Source organism: Myotis davidii, unplaced genomic scaffold (assembly GCF_000327345.1).
Source record: "Myotis davidii unplaced genomic scaffold, ASM32734v1 scaffold142, whole genome shotgun sequence".
Lineage (NCBI taxonomy): Eukaryota > Metazoa > Chordata > Mammalia > Chiroptera > Vespertilionidae > Myotis > Myotis davidii.
Genome location: NW_006294400.1, coordinates 4,425,161 through 4,453,122, shown reverse-complemented (window position 1 = coordinate 4,453,122; position 27,962 = coordinate 4,425,161). Strand labels below are relative to the sequence as shown.

General features: G+C 42.8%; 1 protein-coding gene and 1 pseudogene across 2 annotated transcripts in view; one reads left to right on the top strand and one right to left on the bottom strand.

Annotated features, from left to right (window-relative positions):
- The window catches only part of DENND1A (DENN/MADD domain containing 1A), a 446,857-nt gene that overhangs the window by 143,569 nt on the left and 275,326 nt on the right, over positions 1-27,962 (bottom strand). For both annotated transcript variants that reach the window (XM_015567102.1, XM_015567103.1), the window contains one exon: positions 23,682-23,783. In XM_015567102.1, coding sequence (XP_015422588.1) covers positions 23,682-23,783 — 102 coding nt within the window. The remainder of the gene's footprint in view (positions 1-23,681; positions 23,784-27,962) is intronic.
- LOC102754172 lies at positions 72-22,739 on the top strand (annotated as a pseudogene).

Genomic DNA, 27,962 nt, shown 5'->3' with positions numbered 1-27,962 from the left:
GCAGGTTGACGCTCTATCCACTGAGCCAAACCGGCTAGGGCAAGATATATCTTATAGTAACAGAGCTGAGGGGCTGTTCGCAGAGCGAGCTGAAGATGAATACCAGAGGACCTGCATCTCAGCTGAAGGACAGTATTCCAGTTACTGAACTTTCAGCAAATGGAACTTTTGAAAGTCATGATCTTCTTCGAAAAGGTTTTCCTTGTGTGAAAAATGAGCTTTTGCCCAGTCATCTTCTTGAATTATCAGAAAAAAATTTCCAGCTCAACCAAGATAAAATGAAATTTTCCACACTGAGAAACATCCGGGGTCTGTTTGCTCCACTAAAATTGCAAATGGAATTCAAGGCAGTGCAACAAGTCCAGTGTCTTCCACTTCTTCCACGCTCACACCTTTCACTGGATAATTTGACAGGTAATAATGAGACCACTGGATTTGAATATACTCCCGCTCTAAATATATTTGTACTGATTTCAGAGAGGAAAGGTGAGGGAGAGAGAGAGAGAGAGAGAGAGAGAAACATCAATGATGAGAGAGAATCATTGATCAGCTGCCTCCTGCACATACCCCACTGGGGATTGAGCCCAAAACCTGGGCATGTGTCCTGACCAGGAATCGAACTGTGACCTCCTGGTTCATAGTTTCATGCTCAATCACTGAGCCACCGTAACTGGGCTGAAGATACTCTTAATGACCCATCACAAAATGCACTAATGGAGGAATCACACTTGATGCTGGGATATAAACTTGGTGTACTGAAATGCAGTGTGCTGACCATGGAAATGGAGGGGCTACATTTTGTTTACAGTTTTTTTACTATAATTTTATGTATACAACATTAAAAGTACTAACACATGAGAACTGCTGTCAAAAAGAAAAGATATATCTTACATACCATAAAATTCATTCATTTAAAGTGTACAGTTCTGTGGGTTTTTTAGTGACAAGGTCGTACAATGATCACTATTATCTAATTCCAGAACATGTTCTTCACCCCCAAAAGAAGACTCATTGGTAGTCACTTCTTATTCCCCACCAATCCTCTTTCCCCACCTAAGCCTTGGTAACCACTGATCCACTTTCTGTCTCTATGGATTTGCTTATTCTGGACAGTTCATATAAACACAATCATACAGTTATGTATGTAATCTTTTGCGAGTGACTTCTTTCACTAAGCATAATGCTCATTATGAATAAGGTTCATCCATGTTATAGCACTTATCAATACTTTACTCTTTTTCATAGGTGAATAATATTCCATTGTATGGATATACCGCCTTTTATTAATTTATACATCAGTTGCTAGGCATCTTGATTATTCCTAGTTTTTGGCTATTATAAATAATGCTGCTATAAATATTCATGTATAAGCGAAAAGGACACATGGAACACAGTGCTTAGCACATAGTAGGCCATCAATAAGTGTTTACTGAGTACAGGGGAAAGAATCCTGTGTTGTTGTTGTGGGGGCGTACCATATGCTTGGACAGTCAACAGAGTGTAGGTAGGACTGACATTCTCCTCTGGCAAGTCAGAAGGACGGGAACATGCACTGAGAGGGTGGTCACCCCATCTCTGTTTGGAGGCAGACCAAGGGAAACAATTTTCCTCTGGAAGCAGTTTGGACTTTGCCTCAACATCTGAGTGTAAATACCTGGTTTATGTGACCTTCACTATTCTGGGACCTATGAGCCCCTGAATCATAGCGGTGAGTGCTCCATGAGAAGCAACGCAGGCCATTTGGCACCCAGGCAGACTGCCATGGACTTTCAACCCGAAATAGCAATGTGAAAAAGACACATGCTTTTTTAAAAAATTGTTGACACTGTAACAGATGTCTCCCATCCCCTGCTCTTCCCCTCTTAGCCCTTCTTTACCCAGGTCCTTCCCCCACCTTCCGTGGTCTATGCATATATGAATATGTGTTCTTTGGTTAATCTCTTCCAGTCCCCCACAATCCCCACCCCTCTGAGATCTGTAAGTCTGTTCCATGCATCCATGCCTCTGGTCCTACTTTGTTCATCAGTTTATTTTGTTCATTAGATTCCATATGTGTGATCATATGGCATTTGTCTTTCTCTGACTTGCTTATTTCGCTTAGCATAATAATCTCCAGGTCCATCCATGCTGTTGCAAAGGGTAAGAGTTCCTTCTCTTTTTTTTTTAACAGCCGCATAGTATTCCAAAGTGTAAATGTACCACTGCTGTTTTCATCCACTCATCTACTGATAGGTACTTGGGCTGTTTCCAGATCTCAGCTATTGTAAATAACGCTGCTATGAACATAAGGGTGCGTATCTTCTTTCTGATTGGTGTTTCGGGATTTTTAGGATATATTGCCAGAAGTGGGATCACCGGGTCAAATGGCATTTCCATTTTTACCTTTTTAGGAAACTCCATACTGTTTTCCATGGTGGCTGCACCAGTCTGCATTCCCACCAGCACTGCATACATGCTTTATTAAGACGTTAAAAATACTACCCCCTCCCCACCCTCCAAGTAATAAAAATCCTGTCCCTCCGGGACATTTCCATCCTTTGAAACGGTGCAAGCCACTGTCACTCTTCTTCCAGCTCCTCAAAGGCCTTGGGCCACCTGTGCCGCAGATTATTCCTCACTTAACCTTCCCTGGCCTTTCCAGTTCGTTCAGGAGGTGTTTAATTACCTAGGACTCGCAAGCTGCTCTTCAGGTGAGCCTCTCCTAATGGCCTCATTACCATTTTACACAAAGAGGTAGTTGCTGATGGTAACTGAGCAAACACGAGTGTGTGCCTTCCCACCTGCCCAGCTGGTCTGAAACCAGCCAAGTGGTCCTGGGCTCTTGGTGCCCCTGTGACCACTTAGGCCAAGACTTCTGAAGACCTCTCCTCACCCTGCAACATGCGGAAGCTTTTGTCAGCACTTCAAACTTGGGAACTTCAAGTGTATACACATCTGATAACTGGTGGTAGCATTTTGTCCTTTAAATAAAACTGAGGGAAGAAATCTCAGGCTCAAATAACCCAGTCAGACATCTAAAGCTGAGCTTGCTGAGTGCTCCTGGAGGGTCTGATCAGATCCCTGACATCGGGGTGCTTTGGGCGAAGTTGGAGGTGGCGGAAATGCGGATGAGGATGGCGTCCTGCTGTAATTAGGCATCACAGGAGGCAGGCAGAAAACAAAGGGAAGGGAGTACAGAGTTGAATTCATCAGCGTCTCCCATTGTGGTTACTACAGCATCCTCCAGCCAGCCTCCCAGGGCAGATTCTGATGCTGGATCCCCGACTTCTCTTTTCATTTCCACCATTCTCATGTCTTATCAACACCACCCTAACTATGTCCTGAACCTGCTCTCTCCTCTCAGAGCCCATGACCTTGGCCCTAGGCCCTTTAGGACCATCAGTCTCTCAGTCCCAGACTGGTGGACCCGTAGTTTCCTAGACGGGCTCTCTGCCTCCAGTTTCCCCTCAATGCCATCCGCCCAGAGCTGTCCTAGTCATTTTGGGAAAACATGAATCTGATCAACTCAACCCCTCCTTCAGATCCTTCAATATCCCCACCCTTGTCCGCCAGGACCTTCAGAAAACCATCCCCATTCCTCAGAGCAGCCTGAGGCTTTCCTCAGTTGGCCTGGCTTCCCTCTCGCAGCCCCATGGCAAGTTGTACTCGACTGATACTGAATTTCTATTAGAAGCGCATATGACTGTCCAGTCAATACACGCGCCAACTCAGAGGGAGCTGTCCCTGTCCCTTCCTGTCCTGCTTGAGAACATCTCTTCACCCTCTGAAAGACCAGCCAAGCATCCATCAATGGGGCCGAAGAAGTATGTTATACCACATCCTCACTATGAAGCACAGGATAGCTAACAGAATGTGGATGTAGTCTGTAAACTGACATGAAAGGATGGCCACAAAATATTGCCAAATGGGAGGAAAACACGCGAACTGCAGAGCAACATGTACAGCATGAAGCGTTTAAGAATTATATATGTACATATCTGTAGTATAAATCTAAAATGCCATGTATCAAGCATTAGCCATGCAGAGATGCTTTCTATTTTATGAACTTTTGATTGTTTTGATTATCCTTTATAAAAAAGCATATGTTACTTTTATAATAAAGAATTTAAATGAGGTATTTTTCTTTAATAGTCAAATTAAACACTGCCTTGGGTTAAGGGAAAGACGGAAGCCAGATGTCCCCTCATCTAAAAAGCCTTCCCTAACCCCTGAGACCTGGCTAATGACACTGCCTGGGCCCCTGGGACTGCATAGGTGATTCTTTGGTGAGTTGCCGTGTCTACCATCTTTCCTGCCAGACTCCGAGTTCCCAGAAGGTCCACAGGGCCTGGTCACCCAGCAGTTTCTTCCGAATGTAAGAACAGATGGCGAGTGTTCTGACCTCTTGCAAGGCATTTCAAGTGGCTGAGCCTCTGCCTTGAGGCAGGTCTAGGATCACATTTGGTCATTAGAAGAAAGTGGTCTTAGTTGGGTAGGGTTGGGGGAGAAATTGACGCTCATTCTGTCTGTCCCCTTATGCAGAAGGCCATCATTAAGATGAAACCCAAATTGCCAGGCAAATGGACCGGTGGTTGCTGAATGAGTTAACGTGGACAACTAGACCAGTCTTATACAACACTGCAAACGCAACATGTCCAATAACAAATGCAGTGTTCCCTACCCACCCGGCTCCTGTTTTACCTGGTCACTGTAGGCTCTACCTCTCAGGTCTCCTGGCTTCACCTGCTTCTCTATCGCCCTGCATTCCGCATGCAGGAGAGAGTAGAGCTTGCATCACATAAGCCAAAGTCTAAGGTTAGAAACCTGGCTTCCCTACTCTCTTAGCCTTTCTGAGCTTCAGTTTCCTCTGCTGTGAAATGAGGCATCTGCAACCAACATGCACTGTGAGGACAGAAACATATTGGGTGTAAAATGGATAATGGATGTGGCGGACTGCCTAGGTTTATGGTATCAGTTCAGACTTCATCTTTTACCTGGACTGCAACAGCCTTTCACAACTGGTGGCCCTTCCTCTATTTCCTTTTTGGTCCAATCCATCCTTTGCATTGAACTGTCTTCCTGAAACCGCAGGTTGAATCTTATCACTCCCTTCCTCTAAAAGCTTCAGTGGTTCCATGCTGCTAACATAACGTGCACATTCCTTAGCACAGTGTTCAAGGCCTTCTATGGGCCCGGCTCAAGCTCTGTTTCCCACGTTGTCTTCTCTTCAATTCAGAGGCCAAGAAATCATCCCTCGGCCTGGGATGTTCTTCATCCTACTCTCTAACAAAACCCTCCTATAAAAAATAACAAAAGGCCTCTGACTCTCTGTGATGTCCTGCCACACAAAGAGCTCCCTCCTAGGGCTCACTGTCCTGTGGCTCAGGCGGATGCCTCACCTTTGCAGGCCCCATGCTGAAGCTGTGCTGGGACAGAGTGGCACAGGACCAGGGCCCAGCTCCTGACATGCAGTTACGCTCCCCCAGCCCAGCCCAAGTTAGCTTATTTCTGCTTCAAAAGGGGCTCCCGTGTTGTTTACATCACTGTCCTATCATTTAGCCTTTTGTACAACCAGAAGTTTATATATCTTCCTCCCCACTAGAATGAAAATAACCCTTGCAATTCATATTGGCACTCAACAAATACAGAATTATTTGTCACTTGGTAGCGACTTGAGGGGGAGGGCGGGGAGAATAAGATGGCATACTGTTCATCTGTCCTCCTCTAGGACTCTGCCATCCATCTCTTTCCATCAGCACTGGCACCTTAAGATCAGTCAGCAGCTTCCCTATTGCTCTGAAGACAAACACTAAAGTCCCAGCCTGGCCTGCAAGGCTCTGAGTGATTTGGCCCCGCCTCTTTCAGAAGCGAGGTTCCTGCATCCCTGGTTTTAGCCACACCCTCCGGGCCCTAGTTGCACTGGCCTCCCTCCCACCCCAAGGCCTTCACATAGGCTAGTTCCTCTGCTTGGAGAGCTCTCACTACCATCACTCCCTAGAATTCAGCACCGTCCAACAGGACTTTCCGTAAATAATCTAGCATATGTGTGATCCAACGTGGCAGCTGCAACTGAACACTTGAAATGTGGCTAGTGTGACTCAGGAATTGAAATTTTAAATTTTACTTCATTTAAATCAATTTAAATAGTCATATGGGGATAGTGGCTAGCATGTTGGACAACGCAGGGTCCTAGATCAAGTACTACATATCCTTCCGATCTCAGCTCAAATATCACTTCCTCAGTCTGACCCCCTCAGACTAGATGGCGGTGTCCCATTTTATACTATCACTATACATTTCCTTTAGGGACACACAGCGATGTGCAACAATCCAATGTCTGTCTCTCTCTTCTATTAGATCGAGCACTTAGGAAGGCAGGGACCATGAACATTCTCAGCGCGGAACCTCAAGTAGAGGGACAGTTCTTCTAAATGTCTGGCTCAAGTCAGCCTGTGCAGGGGCCTCTGAGGAGGTGCATTACTTGCTCAGTGTCAGATCTGGAGTTTAAAGATTTTTGTTGGACAATTCAGACACCCAGCAGCAGCTGGGAGGGGGCAATAGAATCACACTTTCATTGTGCCTTTAAAAAATGGCCCTCAAGGACTAAGGCAAATGGATTATTCCTTTCCTGAATAAAGCAGGCGTCAGGGCTCTGTTACAGGGTCTCCTCGAAGATGTCTGGGTGTGGACAGGGGCGGAGGGACTACTTACTGCTGCGCTGTCCTGTCCTTGGGGCACATCTACACAGGCTCCCCCTGCTGTCTTCGCACAGACACGGTGTTATCTACCTGTGCCTCGATTAGTTCTTGCTTTGATTAGAAGCAAAAAGTCTTGCTATGTAAAGGCAATCCCATTTCATTCTCTTTCCCAGTAATAGTTTCTGGAAAACCAGGAATTTACCAGGAAAAAGGAACAGGAACTAGCATTTATGAAGCATCCCACTAGATACCAACTGCCGTGGCAGGTGTTTTCATACCCAGCACTGGATGGAAATTTCAGCACCACTGTGCTAGGCAGGAGTTACCCCATTACAGAGATGAGGAAAGTGAGCCCCAGCTCACGTCACACAGCCGGTAGCTGGTGGCTGGTGCAGCAAGGGGCAGAGGCCGACGCCAAGCCCAAGCCTGTCTTCCTCTGAAGTCGGTGTTATTCCGTTATTTCTCACTGTTGCCAGGATTTCTTAGGTTAGCAAATCGGGTTTGTCCATGATACTGGTTTATTTTCCCCCAACTTAATATCTCCATTATTGCTTCCTCTTACTCCTTGCTTTTCTGTTTCTTGAGAACATGGTTGTACCTTGACCTCAGTTGGCTTTAATTGCTTCTTCTGCATCCCATTTTCCCCTCAAAGTTACTGTTCTCCATGGGGGAGTGGGGACTGTGCTAGTTAGGCGGTGCTCGGAGCTGGAGCTGGCTCTGACCTCAGGGGCCCAGGTCTCTGCTCCCTCTGCCTCTCCTGACATCTCACGGGCTGAGTATTAAGTCAGAAAGTTAGAAGCAAGCATCACAATACTAAGCAGCTTTTTTTTTTTTTTTGGCAGACAAAAGGATTAAGTTTCATTATGTGAAGGCTACTTCACTTTGTGCTGTAATGGCTGTGTTGAGCATGCTATGAACAAACTATCAAGCTCTTAGGACAATATTCTTGGAGTAAAAAATACAATTTCAAAACAAAAACAAAAAGACCCATTTCCAGTATCTGCCAAATAAAGCTCGGGAGGAGTGTGGCACAAACACTGCAGCTCTCCCCACGCGTGTAATCCCTACCTCAGCATTTTATCCTGAGACACACAGCAGCAAAGACTTGCATTTTTCTATTTGTAAAGCTTATCTTCCTCCATACACTTTTTTATTTTTGCCCAGAGGAAGTGAAATTGTCTTTGTTTTCCCTATAAAACAATTTAACTTCAAAACACACACACACACACACACACACACACACACACACACACACACATACACACACACCTTTCTTAATGCAGCTGAAAATCTGCCCAAGCTCTAGGAAGATGGACTCAAAGTAAATGTGTATTTAAATTACTAGGTGGTCATTCAATAAAAAGATCATTTCTAACCAAATATGTGCATGCACGTATATATATATATGTATGTGTGTGTGTGTGTGTGTGTGTGTGTGTGTGTATATATATATATATATATATGTATGTATCTGGGAGTGTTTTCAAAGAAGGGTTTTCTCCCCACACTTCTGGCAGTTTTTAAGTTTAAAGGTCAGATCTACACCATCACCATGCTTCACAATGCAATCTGTGCAGTGCCGCGTAATGAAATGGTTCAGTAAAGGTGCTCGTAGAAATTCTTTTAATTAGGTCTAAGGCTTTTCAGTTGTCAACACGAATAAACCAAGAGCCATTCTCTTGCAAACACAATACGCAAAATAAAAATGTAAGTTACCTTTGAAAAAACAGAGATGCACTTGCAAAAGGAAAGTTATACATGGATTTTTTTCTTCTTTACAACATACCCTCTACCAATTAAAAAAACACACACCAGATCTTTCAACAACAACATGGACAGCAAATCAAAAATAAAGGGGCTGCTCTATTTCTAATGAACTAGGACACCATGCCTGGTTCTAATGAAAAGTGTTTGGAAGAAGACTCAAGTTAATCATAACTAAAACTGTTTATCAAGAGACTAATGGCTTTCTTTGTGAGCAAAGGCCACCTTCCCATTTAACTACAATTAATTCCACAGATCAGTGGTATTTCAGTCAGACATGTGATATTCCATAATGACTCCTGCAAATTGAATGTTATCTATTAAAAATGCACCAAAATGCACTTTTCCCCTCCGCACCACTATCTGAGGCCCAAAAGCTGAGCATATCACAGCAGGAACATCAAGACTTGCTTTTCAAAGCTGTGTTGACAAAATAAACTACTTGGATTTGGATTTTTTTTTTTTAGCTGTCAGTTCAAAGCTGAATCTAGGGATTGAAATATGCAAAATGAAAACTCTAAGAAAATGGTAAGGTTGTTTGGGGAAGTTGGATTGTATTTGCATTGAGTTCTGATGGAAAAAACAAAACTAAAGGACTCAAATCACCTCCAGTTCAGATTTACAGATACAAGTTGTTCATAAAAGCCAGTTGGCCTGAGAATTGCCATGGGATGGGGGAATCAGATGGAGAAATGGCAGCATTTAATAAGCAGGTGTAATAAATCAATGCATTGACTAATTAACCAAGTACTGAATGAATGAATGTGTAGCAAACCCTGAGCATGAGGTACATACAATACCCAACAAATAATATGTTGGTTTACACTGGATTCCAATGGACCTGAGTTCAAATCCTGAGTTAGCTGCTATTAACTGGATGGGGTAAAGTAACTACCATTACTTATTAAAGGATTGTTATGTAGATTAAATATTAAGCTTTTTGCCAAGGCCGGCGTGGCTTGGTTGGAGTGTTGTTCCATACAAGGAAAGGTTGTGGGGTTCAATTCTCAGTCAGGTCACATACCTACATTGTGGTATTGATAGTACAGGAAGGCAACCACTCAATGTTTCTCTCTCTCTCTCTCTCTCTCTCCCTTCTACCCTCTCTAAAATCAATAAGCATGTCCTTGGGTGAAGATTTAAAAAATAAGTCAAGCCCAGACAGCGTGACTCAGTGGTTGAATATTGACCTATGAACCAGGAGGTCAGGGTTCGATTCCCAGTCAGGGCATATGCCCAGGTTGCGGGCTCGATACCCAGTGTGGGGCATGCAGGAGGCAGCTAATCGAGGATTCTCAATGATCACTGATGTTCCTATCTCTCTCCCCCTCTTCCTCCCTCTCTGAAATCAATAAAAATATATTTTTTAAAAAGTCAGGATTTCCAATGCACCAAGCACAATGGCTGGCACACAGTTGAAGCCCAATAGGTGGTGCCTATTCTTCCATGCTAGCTCAACTCCAAAGTCAAAACTACCCAAGCCATTATTTTAGCATAAAAAACGAATGATGGGCTCACAATGAACATTTTCTAGGGCATCAATTACTGAAATGTCACTCATTATGCTAAGCCTGGTGGGTTTATTTAGTGACCCGAACTCGGGTGTGTATTTGGGAGTTAATGAAGTGCCTGGTGTTTACACAGATAAAAGCAGGATTTGTCTCAGCAGCAATCTGGGCTGAATGGATATAGATCTCCTAGCTTAGGGATAGGGCCAGGACGGATCTAGGGTGGATCACATGGATGCAGCCACATGGAGTGAGATATCTCCCAAGGGGATTTGGGCATCTCCACCTCCTCAGGGGAGAAAATACAGGAAGGGGGTGGGAAGTGTGTATAATAGATGTGTTTCACAGTGTCCCTGCTGTGATGAACAACTTGATCCACTTACAGTTCCAAACACATGATGCATAAAAGAGCTGACAGAAATTCAATTCTTCAAAGAAAAGCATCTGCTCTCTAGTGGGAACGGCCAAATATTAAGCAGTTTTAAGGCAGGGCAAAGACCTAGAGGAGCACACTTCATTATCTGGATAGCCAGAGTAAAGAAATGCAGAGGATTACAAACGAACGAAAAAGTAGCCGAGATTCCACGCATTAATTACCCAGAGTAAAATGATTCAAGTTGAATCTTTGTTACGACCAATATTAAACCCAGCTGTGTTTATGTAGCAGTTGTGAAAAAGAAGAAAAAAAGAAATCCGTGTACAATATCTGTGAGCTCTGCCAGTTAATTGAATTTGCTGGCAGCACTTCCTCTACCACGAGCCAAACATCCTCAAAGATAAAATGTAGCTTTTAAACAGACCTGGGGAAAACGGAATCAAGAAATTTCAACCATTAAAACACAACTCTTTACTGGTATGAAAGTAAAGTAAAATTCAGTAATGAAAGGAAGGAAGTCTCTTAAACATTTACTGCATTCCAAAGCTTGGAGCTGCGGTTTATTGCTGAGGTCTCTTCTGATGTCCCACAGTGCTCCTGCTCCAGCGTCTTTAATGAAGTCCCATAAACTCCCATAAAATACTCGATTGTTGACAAATCATGCACACACACTCAGGGCAAGGCCCACTGGGCCACGATGCTCCTTCCCTTCCTGCCTGAAATTAGTAAGTCATGGGGTGGACACTCCTGGTGAGTGGTCCAACAAGAACAGAGACCTCCAGGCAATCCTTTTAAAGGATGAAGGATGAAAGACTGGACACCTGTAAGAATTCCTTTCAGCAAACTGTCCCATGACCCCAAGTCCAATATCAGCAGTTTGGGGTGAGGGGCAGCTTTGGCCAGATTCTCGGAACCAGAGAAGCAACAAGAGGTTGGGTCCAACACTCAACCTTCAGTCTGGGACTCAGTGCAGTGCGGATCTTATCCCATCATTCCTTGGCTTAATTATCTTAGTTCAGTGGTTCTCAACCTTGGCTGCACGTTAGAATCACCTGGGAATCTTTTTAAAATCCTGATTTCTGGGCCTCATCCTCCGGAAATTCTGTTTCTTTGTTATGGGGTGAGGCCACAACGTTAGTAACAAAGAAACAGAATTTCCGGAGGATGAGGCCCAGAAATCAGGATTTTAAAGATTCCCAGGTTATTCTAAAGTGCAGCCCAGGCTGAGAACCACTGTCTTAGTTGATTCCCCACTGCCCAAAATATGAAGCTTCTGTGTTTTTAACAGAAGGCCACTCCTAATCTGGTCCCTCCTGTCTACTTCTTTGGTTTCACCTTTTGTCCCTCCTAACCACCCACCCTATGTTCCAGCTGGACTAAACGATTAATCCCTGCCCAAACACATCCACTTTTGTTCACACCTCCAGCCTCTATTCGTTCTGTTCCCGCCTCCCAGTATGCTCCTCTCTCCTTTTCCAGGAACAGCGACTGTTTCCTGCACATCTCCATGTTCCTAAGGCCCAACACACTGAGCCTACAGCCAAAAAGCTCTTGGCTGGAAAAATAATCTCCATTCCTGAACTGGCTGTAGATCTGCCCATTTGGGATACTGAACCAGAAGTGTCCAGGGCTCCTGCAGATGGAGGCGAAGCTGCTGGTGTGAAGTGTAAGCGGGTAGGAAAGCAGCAAGAGATGTGCCAGGAGAGGGAGGCAGACTGGATCACAAAGGGCCATATTCTGGAGTTCGAATTTCACCCAGAGGGAGAACAGGGAGCCATTAAATGGTTTAAATAGGGGATTGATATATGCATGTTCCATAATATTCCTTCATTTATAGCAAGAGAATGGCCTGGGATTGGAGAAGTGGGGGCAAGACTGGCAGTCTGTCCTTCCATTAGCTTTGTGACTCACTGAGAATGAGGTTCATGTTTTAATCATCTCTGCGTGCATATATCCAGTGCAAAGCATAGCACATAGTAGGTGTTCAGGAAATGGCTGGTTTATTAAATATATTAGATAACACTGTACATATTTGAAGTATAATGTGGTGATTTGACATAAATGTTATGAAATAATCAGAAGTCATCTAATTAACATGTCTGTTACTTCAGTTATCTTTTTTTGTATTATTGACATGGTCACTATGCTATATAGTAGATCCTCAGAACATATTCATGTTATAACTGAAAGCTTGCCCCTTTAACCAACATCTCGCCATAGAAAATTCCTGTTGAACAAATAAACATTCTGCCAGCGAACACTAATATATGCTTTCACATGGCACAAGGAGTACTTAAGACTATAAGGCCTATACACACAAAGATTTACCATATTTTTCCATGTATAAGACGCTATTTTTTTCTAAAATCATTAGACTGAAAATTGAGGAGCATCTTATACACGGAAGTCAGCCGAAGAGGGAGCCGCACTGGTGCATAGCTGCCCATACCTTGTCAAATAGGCTTTCTCCAATCACGAGCCTTATTGTTACTGACGTCAGCTGATGCTGTAATTGGAGGTGGAGGCGGGGAGTGTGCAGATGCAACAGGGGCTGGAGCATTTGAGCCCGTAAAGATGTCAAAAAAATATGAAGATAAATACCGGTAAGTGATGGTCTTACTCTGCAAAATTCAAACTGAATGTAATCAGCTATGCAAGAGAGCATGGAAAGAGAGCCGCAGAGAGACAATTTGGACCTCTCCCCACTGAGTGTATGACCGGACAGTGGAGAAAACAGGAAGAACAACTCCTTACGATGCCAAAAAAGAAGAAGGCCTTAAGAGGAAAACCAGCCACATGGGCAAACTTGGAACAGAGGCTTAAAACTTGGGTTATGGAGCAGCGCCAGAGTGGCTTATATGTGTCAACCAAGCTTATTCATTGTCAGGCAAGAATGTTTGCAAGCGAAATGAACATTGTTGATTTTACAGGAAAGGTAAAATGGTGGTTCAATTTCATGAGGAGAGAAGGACTGGCCATGAGAACACAAACAAAGTTAGCTCAGAAAATGCCACCAGTTTATGAGGATGATCTCACATACACTGAGTGGCCAGATTATTATGACCACCTGACGTTTGTAGGCAAATTAGCCATACACTGTATCCTCTGGGATATGGAAGCCGAAGGCCTGTTCGAACACCTTTGCTGTCTGTAGTTACCAAGATAAAACATCTCCGATTCGCACAGGAACACAAGGATTGGACAGTCAAGCACTGGAAAAAAGTCATGTGGTCCAATGAATCATGTTTCCAGTTGCAACCCTTCAAGCTGGTGGGGGCAGTGTTATAGTTTGGGGCATATTTTCCTGGCATGATTTGGGTCCTTTAATTCGTGTGGAACAACGTTTGCATAGCACAACATACCTAAATATCGTTGCTGATCAAGTTCATGCCAAGAAGAATTGCCACAGTATTGAAGGCAAAAGGTGGCCCAACAAAATACTGATGGGGTGGTCATAATAATCTGGCCACTCATGTTCAAATATATTCCACGTCCAAAGGCTGTTAAATCGTGTTGTTTGCCTATATCTTCAGAAAAAAATCACTTCTACTGTCATGGTAAACAACCTGCTTCCCTATTTATAATGGTCTGGCCCTCTAGCAACTTCAGCGCGAAATTATAGCTAATTTGCCTACAAACGTCAGGTGGTTATAATAATCTGGCCACTCAGTGTATATAGACAGTGACTCCAAAGACAGCAGTGGTACAATAGAAGTTGAAGAAATTGATGTGGCGAAACATGGGGCTTGGTTGGAATGTCTGTAAGGAGGATTCTCTGAAAGGTCAGGGGCCTCTGAGGGCACCTTGCTGAAGGCGGCAGCCCCTACCTTGACTTTTCCAAACAAGTCCAGTCCCCTGGGGTGTTTTGCTAGAATCTCTATGTTTAGTCTTTTAGACCCGACGTTGTAGAAGCATATACTTTCTCAAGAATGCTTACCTTGCTAATTGTATCTAGAGCTTAATTTAGTTCAAGCTGTTATGACATTAAAAGTGAAAGGAGGCAGGCGAACAGGGCTACTTGGTGGCGATAGCCAAGTAGTGTCTTAGCCCTCTTTCACAGGAACATGTGTTAAAGTAATCATTCATCTGTCGCTCAGGGTCTGCGGCTCAGCCCTGGCAATTGATATGTCTGGAACTAACAGTGATGAAGAAGAAAGCAATGATGCAACAGAGGCTGAATAAACGCTATGTCGCATAATATCATAGTAGTGGTATGTAAACATTACCTGCGGTAATTACTAAATAAAAATGTGTTCTGTTTTATGTTTAAAATATTGGTTTCTTAATTTTGGGTTGGAAAAGCTGGGAGCATCTCATACATGGGGGCATCTTATACATGGAAAAATATGGCATATTATACAATGTATTCAGTATAATCAAAGTCTGCCCATCTTCCCAGTCAGCATTTTTTTCTTCCTATTGGGATTTTAAGAATGGTTGTTTTTGTTTGTTTGTAAAGTTTACTATTAGTTAGACATTTTGCAAAAGGCAGATTGCTTAGGCCAGACAGTGTGTGCCATCTAGCCCTTTACTTCTGGGAGCAAAAGCATTGTTGACTCACAAGGACAGCACACCAGCTCCCAGGAGGCCCCGAGGCAGCACTGAGAGTGTGGGGTACTCCAGAGGACAGGCAGCAAGCAGACCCTGGGCTTATGTGCACTGGCCCTTCTGAACCAGTTTTGCCTTTGAACTCCCAAAGACATGAGATAGCCCAGTAATTCCACTAGAACTCTAGTGCTGTAACAGAAGGATTTCCCATATGCTTTGAGAATACAAAGGACAGAGTGATTAACTACTGAGGGAGGGGCAAGGACAAAGACTAGAAGACTGATCAGAGTTGGATAACACTGAAGACAAGGCATGCAATTAGGAAGTCATCGCCAATTCTTCAGTTTCCCAGCAGAGGAGGGAAGTATAGGGTCACATGACTTGCTGGCCCTAACTCAGGAGATCAGAATATCTACACATACGCTTTATGAAAAAAATTAACATTATATAATTAAAATTATTTTTCAAAAGGAAGTGCTAACTTTCGTTTTTACCTTTCGTGATGTTTGATTTCTCTTTTTTCTTTTACAGTGTGTGCTTTTTGGTGTCTTATCTAATAACTCTTTCTTGCCTCATGAAGGTTTTCTCTGATATTTTCTTCTATTCATTTTATACTTTTTGTTTCTATGTTTAGGACTATAATTTATTTTGAACCAGTATTTGCATGAGGTAAAAGTCAAGATTCATTTTTTACCATATGGATATCCAATTGTTCCAGTAGCATTTGTTGGCAAAACACACACACACACACACACACACACACACACAAAACTATCCTTTCTCTATTGAATTACTTTGATTATATAATTGTTGAAAATTAACTGAGCATTTATGTGTAGGTCTAATTCTGAACTGTTTATTCTTTTCTACTGAATGGTATGTCTAGCTACACTTACTATAACTTTATAGTAAGTCTTAAAAGTAGATAATATAAGTCCTGGACCTTTGTTCTGTTTCAACATTGTTTTGGCTATTCTAGATCTTTTGCATAGTCACAGGTATTTTAAAATCAGCTCATCAAGTATTTTTTCCCCCTTCTAAAGCCATCTGGAATTTGGATTGGGATTATAGTGAATTTATAGATTAATTAAGGAAACATTAACATCTTAAACATACTGAGTCTTCTAATCCAAAATATGGAATATTTCCCCATTTGTTTAGGTTTTTTCATTTTTTTCCTCAGAAATGTTTTATGGTTTTCGCTATACAAATCTTGCACATATTTTGGAAAACTTATTCCTAATTATTTCATGTTTTGTTTGCTATTTTAAATGGTACTTTAAAAATTTCATTTTCAATTGCTCATTACTAGTATATAAAAATACATTTGAATTTTTGTATACTGACTTTATCATGCATACTTTCTAAATTCATTTAATAGGATTTTCCAAATATGTGATTATGTTGTCTAAATAAAGACAAATTTTCTTCCTTTCTAATCTTTAGGGCTTTTATTTTTCTTGTCTTAGTGAACACAGCCATGGGCAAACTATGGCCCGCGGGCCAGATCCAGCCCGTTTGAAATGAATAAAACTAAAAAAAAAAAAGACCGTACCCTTTTATGTAATGATGTTTACTTTGAATTTATATTAGTTCACACAAACACTCCATCCACGCTTTTGTTCCGGCCCTCTGGTCCAGTTTAAGAACCCATTGTGGCCCTCGAGTCAAAAAGTTTGCCCACCCCTGGATTAGAACCTTCCGTAAAACGCTGAATAGAAATGATAGGAGCAGACATCCTTTTTTTGTTTTCATTCACATGGGGAAAGCATTCAGTCTTTCACTATTAAGTGTGATGTAGATTATTCCTACATGCTCTTTTTTATTTTAAAATTTTTATTGATTTTTACAGAGAGACAGAGATTTGTTGTTCCACCCACTCATGCACTCATTAGTTGATTTCTGTATGTGTCCTGACCAGGGATTGAACCTGCGATCTTCCTGTATTAGGATGATGCTCCAACCGAGCTACTCAGCCAGGGCTTTTCCTAGATGCTCTTTATCACAACGAGGACATCTGGTTTGCTAAGAGCTTTTATTATGAACAGGTGTTGATTTTTTCCTAAAATACTTTTTTCCTAAAATACATATATTTTGATATAGTTTACCTTTCTTAGTCTGTTGCTATAGTAAATCACATTGATTGATTTTCAAATATTTAGCCAACCTATATTCATTTGATTATGATGTATTATCCTTTTTACATATTGCTGGATTCAATTTGCTAATGTTTTGTTGAAGATTTTTATATCGGTATTTATAAGGTATATTGGTCGGCAGTTTTCTTGTAAATTCTTTGTTTGGTTGTCATGTCAGGGTAATGCTGATCTCATAAAATAAGGTGGGCAGTGTTCCTTTCACTATTTTCTGAAGAAGTTAGTGTAAGATTGCATTAGTTCTTCCTTCAGTGTATGACAGACAATAACGATGAGAGAGAATCATTGATCAGCTGCCTCCTGCATGCTCCACATTGGGGATCAAGCCCACAATCCAGGCATGTGCCCCAACCAGGAATCAACTGTGACCTCCTGATTCATAGGTTGACACTCAACCACTGAGCCATGCCTCCCGGGCTCATTGTGGGAAAGTTTTAATTACAAATTCAACTTTCTTTAATAAAAACAGTGCTATTTTTCTATTTTTTCTTGAGTCACTTTTTGTAATTTGTGTATTTCAAGGAATTTGTTCATCTAACTTATAAAAAGTACATAAAATTGTTCATAATATTTCCTTATTTATAAAAATATATTTTAAAAATTTATTTTTCAATTATAGTTTAGTCAATATTATTTTGTATTAATTTTAGGTGTATAATGTCTACACTTTTTAATGCAATGTTTATCTTATTTTTAATTGAATTTATTGGGGTGACATTGGTTAATAAAATTATATAGGTTTCAGGGGTACAATTCTATAATACACCATCTGTATATTGTATTATGTGTTCATCACCCCAAGTCAAGTCTCTTTCTATCACCATTTAGTCCTCCCATCCCCCTCTTCTACTTTCCCCTTAAAAATATACTTTTTATTCTGAAATATTTTTAGGTTTACAGAAAAGTTGCAAAGATAACAGAGTATCCATATACACCTCACCCAGTATCTGTTTCCCCTAATATATTTTATATAAAACATTTGTCAAAACTAAGAAACCAACACTGGTACATTATTATTAACGTACCAAAATTTATTGTGATTTCACGAGTTTTCCCATTAGTGTCCTTTTCTTATTTCAGGATCTCACTGAGCATTCAGTTGTCATGTCTTCTTAGTATCCTCTGGTCTGTGAGGTTCCTCAGTCTTTCCCATATTTTTATGACCTTGACAGTTCGAGATGTACTAATCAGGTAATTTATAGAATACCCCCAAATCTGGGTTCATCTGACATTTCTGCCATGATTTGACTGGGGTTTTGGAAAGAATAGCAGAGGGGTGATGGATCCCTCTCATGACATTATATCAGGGTTAGATATTCACATGGCATCGCTGGTGATGTAAACCCTGGTCACTGGATTAAAGGAGTACCTGCTATTTCTCCACTAACATTACTCTTTTTCCCTTTACATACTCTATTTTTTTTTGGAAGTGAGTCACTAAGTTCAGCCCACACTCATGTGTGTGGATGTTTGGGGTGGGAGTATTAAGCTCTTTTCCTAGGGAGGAGAATATCTACAGATACTATTTGGAATTCTTCAATAAGGAAGATTTGCCTCTTATCCTCTATCCACTATCTTTTGATTTGTGTCTGCATGGTATCTTTTCCAGCCTTTTATTTTTCATTTCTCTGACTCTTTATATTTAAGGTGGAATTCATGTAGACAACATATAACTGGGTCTTATTTTAAAATATAATTTATTAATCTCCTTTAATTGGAGTACTTAGATTATGCACATTTAATATAATAATAGAGTTGGGTAAATATATCATTTTGCTAACTTTTCTATGTGTTCCATTTATGTTGATTCCTTTATTCTTTTCCTCAAAAATCTTTTGGGTGTTCAATATTGGCTTATTAGCCAGGTATCTTTATCTTATTTATTTTCCTTAGTGGCTCCTTTAAAGTTTACAATATACATCCTTAACTTAATAGTCTGCTCACAAATAATAGTATACTGGCTTCCATATAATTTAAGAACTTTAAAACAGCAAACCTCCATTCTCCACCCTTGCCCTGTCCCTTGTGCTACCATAGTCATATATTTTACTTCTAGCTATGTTATTATACACAATACACTGGTGATTTCTACTTTATTTTTTTTAAATATTTATTGTTGAAAGTATTACCTATGTCCCCTTTATTCTCCCAATGATCCCTTATAGCCTGCTCCCGCCCCCCACCCCAGGCTCCACCACCCTATTGTCTGTTTCCATGGGTTATGCATATCTGCATGCAAGTTCTTTGGTTGATCTCTTCCCATCCACCCACTCACCCCTGCCTTCTCTCTGAGATTTGATGATTTGTTCTATGCTTCTATGTCTCTAGATCTTTGCCCATAAGTATGTAAGTTCTTTGGTTTATCTCTTCTCGTCCCCCCGCCCCCACATTGAGGTATGTCAGTCTGTTCCATGACCCTGCTTCAAGTCTTATGAATGAAAACATGTGATACTTGTCTTTCTCTGACTGACTTACTTTACTTAGCATAATACTCTCCAGGTCCCTCCATGCTGTCTCAAAGGGTAAGACATCCTTCTTTTTATTGCTGCACAGTATTCCACAGTATACATGTACCTAAGCTTTGTTATCCACTCATCTACTAATGGCACTTGGGCTGCTTCCAGATCTTAGCTATTATCAACTGTGCTGCTATGAACACAGGGATGATTTCTACTTTAACTACTCAATTACCTTTTGTAGAAATTAAAAATGAGAAAAGGAGTCTTACATGCTCCCATATATTTACTATTTCTGGCATTCATCACCCCTTACTGTTCTCTAGGGTATCCTTTTTCTTCCATCTGAAGAACTTCCTTTAACATTTCTTGTAGTCCGGGTCTGCTGACAATTTCTCTCACTTTTTGTTTTTCTGAAAAGGCCTTAATTGTGTCTTCATTTGTGAAGGATATTTTCACTGGATATACTATTCTAGTCTGATAATATTTTCCTTTATTACTTTAAAAATGTCAATCCATTAACTTCTGGCTGTGCAGTTTTTTTTTTTACAAGAAGTCTTCTGCCATTACTTCTTTCATTTGTGTGTGTGTGTTTTTTCTCTAGCTGATTTTAGGCTTTTGTTTTTACCACTGGTATTGAGTAGTTTCAGAATCTACTCTTGGTGTGGTTTTGTTTGGGTCCATTAAGCTTGAGGTACAATGTGCTTCTTGGAACTCTGCATTAATCGTTTTCATCCCAACTGAAAAAAATTGCCTACGATCTCTTTAAATATTTCTTCTGTGTTTCCCTACCTTCCTCTCCTTTTAGGGCTCAAATTACCTGTATGTTAGTCCTCTTGATATTGGGCTGTGGGTCCTGAAGGGCCTGTTAACCTTTTCCAGTATTTTTCCTTTCTCTGCTTCATAGTGAACAGTTTTTACTGGTATGTCTTTGAGTTCATTGATCTTTTAAGATGTGGTGTCTAATATCTTTTTAATCCTATCAGTGAAATTTTCAGTCCAGGTATTATATTTTTCACCTTTAGATGTTCCCTCTCATTCTTTTGATATCTTTTGTTTCTCTCCTCATCAAATCCAGGGCTTCCTTTAAATTCATGAGCATATTTATAATCTTTATAATATCTATTGTAAGGTTCTTGTCTGCTAATTCCATCGTGTCTGTCATTTCTGAATTTGTTTCTATTGATGAATTTTCCTCTTGGTTATGGGTTACATTTTCCTGATTGTCAACATCTGGTACTTTTTTTTTGACAGGCTGCTAGTTACTGTGAGGCTATGTTGCTGAGTGTTAGATTTTGTTGTCTTCTTTTAAAGAGGGTTGAAGTTTATTTTGACAGGCGGTTGAATTTCTTGCATATAAGGTTGATCCTTTTAAGGCTTTTTTTTAAAAAAGGAAATAGTTTTGTTTAAAACTTTTTACTTAAGTTTAACACACAAACAAAAAGTATAAATATCATTGGTGTTTCGCTTGAGGATAGCTGGCCGACGGAGCTGGCACTAACATAAAGAATCAGCACATTACTGGCATCCCTGCAACCCTCTCTCACGTTCCTCAAGGCCTGATTTTTAAGCTTTGTTAGGAAAGGGCTATTTTTGCTCTAGATCCTACCAAGGCTTTGCCTCTAGGGTCTCTGATGAATGTCCTGAGTAATCACCAACATCTTCCTTTTCTGGTGGGTCAGAGCTTGAATGATTCCCAGTCGGTGTGAGCTCCCTCTATAGGTAGGCAGATTAGTCAAGAGGACCCAATTCAGACTTCTGAAGCTCTTTTGCTGAGCAGCTAGCTCGCTCCTGTCTGAATATCTGGCCCACAAATTAAAACCACCTCTTCCTCGAATTCAGATCTGTAACCCCTCAACTCAGCAAGACTGTTGTGCTTGGCTGGAGACCCCCGCTCCTGGCCCAGGGTCCAGAAAATGCCTCCAGGCAGAAAGCCAGGAGGACCACAGAACTCATCTTACTTGTTTCCTTTCTCTCAGGGATCATACTCCTGTACTACTTTTGTCCAGTATGTGAAAACAGTTGTTTTCATATTTGTCCTGAGTTTTAGTCATTAATGGCAGGGGCAAAAATCTAGTTCCAATTACTCCATTCTGGCTAGAAACAGAACAAAGGCCTCTTTTAATAAAATTTCCAGCACAAATGCCATGTTTTGCAAGATTTCATCTACCAAAATAACCCAATCCATATGTCCCCTCCATCCTTCCATCTATCTATTCAGTGGCTGCTAGATCCCTGGGAAACATAGATGAATAAAACTTGATTTCTGCCCTCAAATAACTCACAATTAAAAGGGAAAACCAGAATGTATAATAAATTATCCTGCAGGAAGATAAGTATAATTATACAAGCAGAACAAAGACCTGTGGGGACAGAGGGAAAGATACAGTCAAATCTACTTGGAGAGCTCAGGGAAGGTTTTTACAGCCTAATCTTTAGAGTTAAGTCTTAAAGAATGAGTCTTGAAGATTGACAGATGGGGCGGGACATTTGGGAAAAAAGAAACTCTGTATGCAAGGTATGAAGTTATGAAACAACAGGCAAGTTTGGAAGAAATACTAACAGTTCCAAACAGCCATAACACAGGGTTTGAAGCAGTGAGGAGAGAGCTAAAGCTCGGGGAAAACAGGAGGGTCACATCATGAAGGAGGTCTTGCATGCCATGATAGTCATCATTGCATCCATAATTCATTAATATTAACCACAGTCTATAGAGCTCTTAGGACATGGTCTACAGATATTAAATACATTTAATTCTCACAACAACCTTATAAGGAAGCTAAGGTTAAGAGAGCTTAAGCAATTTTGCCCAAGATCACATGGCTGGTATGCAAAGAAGCCAGCATCTAAATACAGGTCTGATTCCAAAGCCAATATAAGAAACATGCCTCTAATCTATAGGTGCAGGGAAGTTATGGAAGGATTTTTTGTCTTTAGAAAGTTTTTAAAAATTATGAAATGGTTTTAAGTATAGCTAGATTTAGTTACAGATAACTATAACTAAATATAACTAAATTAGGGAAATAGAGCTAAAGTAGGGGCCCAGTGCATGAATTCATGCGCCTTGAAAAGAACTGTGGGCAGCGAGGCCACAGTAGGCACAGGGGCGGTCTCAGCCCATCCTCCACACCCCCGCCCAGCCCCTCCTGCCGTGGCCTCTGGTCTCCTGTTGACAGCCCCGCTCCCGCTGCTGCCGCTCCCACGCGCTGATGGCGCCGGCCACACTCGCACCACTGATGACGCAGAGCGATTAGGGCTGGTGCCAGCAGTGGGTGTGAGTGGCGCCTGCTGCCCCGATTGTCCCTCAGGAGCAAGGGGAGGTGGAGAAGCCCTGAGGGGCGATTGGGGCTGGCAGCTGCAGCTTGCACCCACTGAGGGTGCCAAGCCATCGGGGCTAATGCGGGTGCCAGCAGCAAGTGCAAGTGGTGGCTTCAGCGCCGACAGCGGGTGCGAGTGCGAGCAGGGCCAGCAGCAGCAGCAGGTTCGAGCGTTGGGCGGGACTCTGGCACACGGGAGCAAAGAATTTTCAGTAACCACCAGAGTCTTGCCCCGATGACAGCGACTGGCGCCCCGCCTTGGTCTGGCACCCCTGTTCACCTGCTCCAGCATCCCACTGTGGCCTGCCATGTTACACACTCTGCCCCCTGCTGCCGATGCCTGCCATGGTCCGCGCACGCCCCTTGGTGGTCAGCGCATGTCATAGCAACCAGTTGTTCGGTTGTTGGGTGGTTCCACCGTTTGGTCTATTTGCGTATTAGGGTTTTATATATATAGATTGATGCTTCTAAAGGTAACTGGTCATGAGAAAGAAGGTCTGGAGTTCTAAGAACCAGTTCAGAGGCTGCTGGTAACAGTGCAAGAGAGAAATAAGGCCTTGGATCAGGTGGCATTTAGGATGGATGGAGAAGAGGCTTTGAGGGGCAGGAAGTCAGTGAATGGAAGCCGTTGTTTATGCTACAGATGGAGCATCTTCACAGAACACAATGGCTCCCTCAACACCTCATGGTGAGCTGAGAGCAAAAGTGTAAGAAACTTCCTTCACTGAACTGAGACAAAGCTTCCAGAGAGAACAGAGAACTGCAGTGCAATCCTCAGGCCACAGGAAACTCACAGGTGTCCCCCATTTCCCCTTCCCCACAGATGTGTCACATGCACGGTCACCCACAGGGGTCAGACCCCAAGGGCTTGTTACCCACCACATCATTTGGGAGGCTCTGCAGGTCGTCGAAGGGGGTTTCCAGGGTGTTGGTGTCCACATTTAAGATCACGACATCATCCAGGGCCATGTTTCGAACTTTCTGCAAATAAAAAATTCCAAAACAGAAATCACCAAAGCACCATGAGGACACACATCTTCCCCTGGCCTTCTCTGGGGAAGGGGAATAGGAAACAAAGTGACACTTGACACTTTGGGGTGTGGGCTCCCGCAGGGGCTCACCTGTTTGGCTCCCCACTGCATCATAACCAGCACCAACAAAAGGATTTGGTAAGTGCTCATTAACATTGGTCTATGTTCCTTGTCTCAAACCCCAGCCTCTAGGACAGAACTTGGTACCTAAGTAAACATTTCCAGATTCCTCCCAGCAGGAGGGTGGAGCCTCGCTGGTCTGAAACTTCCTGGGGTTGAAATAACACTCCCAGAGGGCAGAATCCTGGAACCCTTCCACTTAATAAGACCAGGAGCCTCAAACTTCTGCTACCGACGTCTCCAGGCCGTGGAGGCCTCGGCCACAAACTTACCAATCAATTAATAAACTTTACTAAAGAATTACTATGGGCTGAGACCTACAGAGGAGGGACAAGATTGGCTACTTAGAAATTTATTCTCCCTCCAAACCCCAGCATTCATATTAACTGACCGCCTTACTTACAAGGTAAGCGCTATCAGCAAACAGCATTGATAACAGTACACATCACCAGAGTTTCACAAAGCATAGTCCCCATTTTACAGATGAGAACACTGAGACTCCTGATTGCCTAGGGCTCCTTAGCTGCCTCCCTTTGCAATCTGATAGGTTAAACACAGCAGTGTGCTAGCAGGAAGTTACAAAAACAGCCTCAATGACAACCTTTTTCACTAACACACACTTCAGAGCTCACACAGCATTTTCACAAAGATTCTTTCATTTTCAGCAACGTAGCTGCAGGGGAGGTATCACCATCCCCACTTCAGAGGTGAGAAAATGAGGCTCAGAGAGGTGATGTGGCCTTCCCCGAGGTTATGTGGCTGCTCTGTGGCTTCTTCTTTGGTAAAACTGAGAGGATAACTGTGACTGCCCTCCTCACCCCACTTCTCCCCTGGGCTGCGGGGCACACAGTAGAACTTCTAACTAGTAGCTATTATTATTACTTTTATGATACATACGTCAGCCCTGATTGGTCTGAAAGCTGTAGAATCAGTGGCTTTAGTGCAAAAGTCCTCTGTCCTTTCTTAGTAATTGCTGGGGTCTCACTTTAAAGACGGTGGCACCAGAAACAGAATCAGAAAAGGGGCCACAGGGAGCTGAGCCATAGCTCAGCTGGGGAGGCTTTGCCAACTGAGCTGAGGGCCCTGCACCCTAAATCACACATCTATGTATCTCTGTACCTATCTACCTACCTATCTTTCTTCTCTTCTGATCTTCCAAAGAGTTCCAAATACAAGGGGTGGGGCCCGGCCCCTGGAGAGAGGCTGCAGGGGCTGAAAGGCAGCGAGCGGAATGCTGGTGCGGACCAGTTCTGGCACGGTGTCGGTGTTCCCGTGGGGCCCCAGTGGCACAGACCAGCCCTTGTGGACTCTCCACGGCTGGGCTGGAACAGGCGTTTGATTACTTCCCACTCCTGACTGGAGGACTTGCTGGTTAAGCTGTGTGGAGTGTTTACTTTTTCAACAATGGCAGCAAGCTGAAGGAGAGGAAAAAACCTGGCCCTTTTTTCTGACTGAGCCGGCCAGGGTCCCCTTAGAAACCAAACTGCCCAGGCAGGAGCTGGGTGAGCACGGTTTCCTCTTGTAGGACAATGCTGCCCTCCGGGTGGCAAGGCCTCTTCCCAAGGGGCTGTTGGCATTCGACTCAGGGCCTTCCTGAAGCCCAGGGTCCCACGGAAAGAATCGTAGGCCAGCTCAGCTGGATGGCGCCTTACCCGTGAAAGGCTCATGGAACAAGGGGAATGAAAAAGACATAAAACCCAACAAAATATCTCAAACTGCGGGTGGGAGAGGGAGGTGCTGTGGAGAAGGAAGTTGGATCCTTACAGGGTGCCAGGTCATTTAATCCTGTCCATGTTATGAGGGAGATACCATCATCTCCATGGTAACAAGAAGGAAACAGGGCTCAAGGAGGTCAAACCAACTGCCCACGTCACACAGCTAGTGAGGGGCAGAGCGGGCGTTTGTGCCGGGTCTGACTCAAAAGCCAGACTCTGTAAAGACATCCCGGAACAAGTACCAAGGCTGGGCGTGCAGTTACACCAACCCGCTCGGGACCTGTGTTCTCTTGCTTTTTGTGTCAGGAAAATTACAGAGGCCTACCATACAAAAATGGGAAAGACACAGACGTTCAAAGTTGGAAGTAACATTTCTGTGTATTTCTTTCCACATTCCTCTGCTCCAATCCCTATTTTTAAAAAATACAGTTGAAACAATTCTTAATGTTTCTTTCTGACTCTCTCATTTATTACCATATAAGCAGTGCTCCACTTCATTAAAACCTTTATAAAGATCATTACTAATTGTTACAAAATGTTTCACTTCATGGAAACAAACCCATCCAAGTCTCTTTGTTGGTGATTATATCCAGTTGTTAGGACATTATTTGATGTAATCCTGTTGTGAAATCTGTAGGCACAAACCCTGTGCTTTAGGATGGATTCCTAGAAGTGGAATTTACTTTCTACTTCTTAAAAAGTGTCCCTCTCAAACTCAACTTTGAAAAAGATAGCTTTACTTCCAATTATTTTAAAGTCATTTCATCCACAGCTTGTGTTTCCTACTCTAAGTGAAGAAAAATCAGCAAAGACACGAGCAGATGTCAAAATAGCCCTCCAAAAACTCTACCCAATTAAAACACTTACTAGTGCCGCAGCACACCGAGACGGCTCTCCGGTAGCTTGTCCCACCAACACATTCCCTCTCTTTTTAGTTACAACATATGCCAAAGCTCCTGCCAGCTGCAAACCCTCCCCTCACCAGACTCCATAGGCTTTTTTTCAGAAAGAAGAAAAAAAAATACTGACATGCACAATGCTTTCCAAATGGCATTTCTTGCACAGAGAAATACACAAAAGTGGCATCTTCCCATAAACATTGTTAATAAAAAATGGCTTTCCCTCTATGCTTTGTCACTGACAGACTTAGTCTGACCCCTGCCTTTCAGGACAAGGAGTTGGTCAAGGCAGCCAAGAGGAGTTAAGTGTCATGTCTGGATCGCCCCTTACCTCTTGGGTTGCCTGGGGCAATTCACTTGACCTCTTAAATCCCCCAAGTTTTCATCTGTAATACAGGGATCATGCCAGTACCCACCTCATCGAGTTGTGAGGATAAGATAAGCGCATGTATATAAAAGAGTTCTCACGATTGCCAGGACATCTATATGGGCATTTGCCTGACAGTGGCTCAGCTGCCTGTGTGTCCCCTCTCCCAAGTCCCTGAGAACTCAGTGGAGCCTGGCCAGCCTCACTCCATAGGGCCAGAGGTAGCAGGAAGTTTGCCTTTCCCTGTGTATGCCGTGGCTATTCCCACAACCACAGCGAGAAGTCACCCTGGAGTTCTTCATACAAGTGTTCAATTCCTCCCCTCGTCAGTGGGCTTCTTGGGGGTCACGAGATGGATGAATGAGAGGTAGCACAACCTTTAGGAGAAGAACACAGGATCTAGAAGCTGGTCTGAGTTGTAATCCAGCTCCACCACTCACCAACTGTGTAAACTTGGGCACTTCACTTAATCTCTCTGGGCCTCAGTTTCTTCCTCTATAAACGGGATGATAGTGCCTACCTCGTCAGCTTGTTTAAAGATTAAATGGGCCCTAACCAGTTTGGCTCAGTGGATGGAGGGTCGGCCTGCGGACTCAAGGGTCCCAGGTTCAATTCTGGTCAAGGGCATGTACCTTGGTTGCAGGCACATACCCAGTAGGGAGTGTGCAGGAAGCAGCTGATCAATGTTTCTCTCTTATCGATGTTTCTAACTCTCTATCCCTCTCCCTTCTTCTCTGTAAAAATCAATAAAATACATTTTTAAAAAAGATTAAATGGGCTACTTAATCTTTTTAAGGTACTCAGTTGTGCCTGGCACATGAGCAGCTTAACATAAACATCCTATATAATAAAAGAGAAACATGGTAATTGGCGTATGACCGCTACCCTTCCCATTGGCTAATCAGCGAGATATGCAAATTAACTGCCAGCCAAGATGGCAGCCGGCAGCCAGGCAGCTTGAAACTAACATGAGGCTTGCTTGCTTCAGTGACGGAGGACTCCAACGTGCCCCGTCTGCCTTGCTGGCC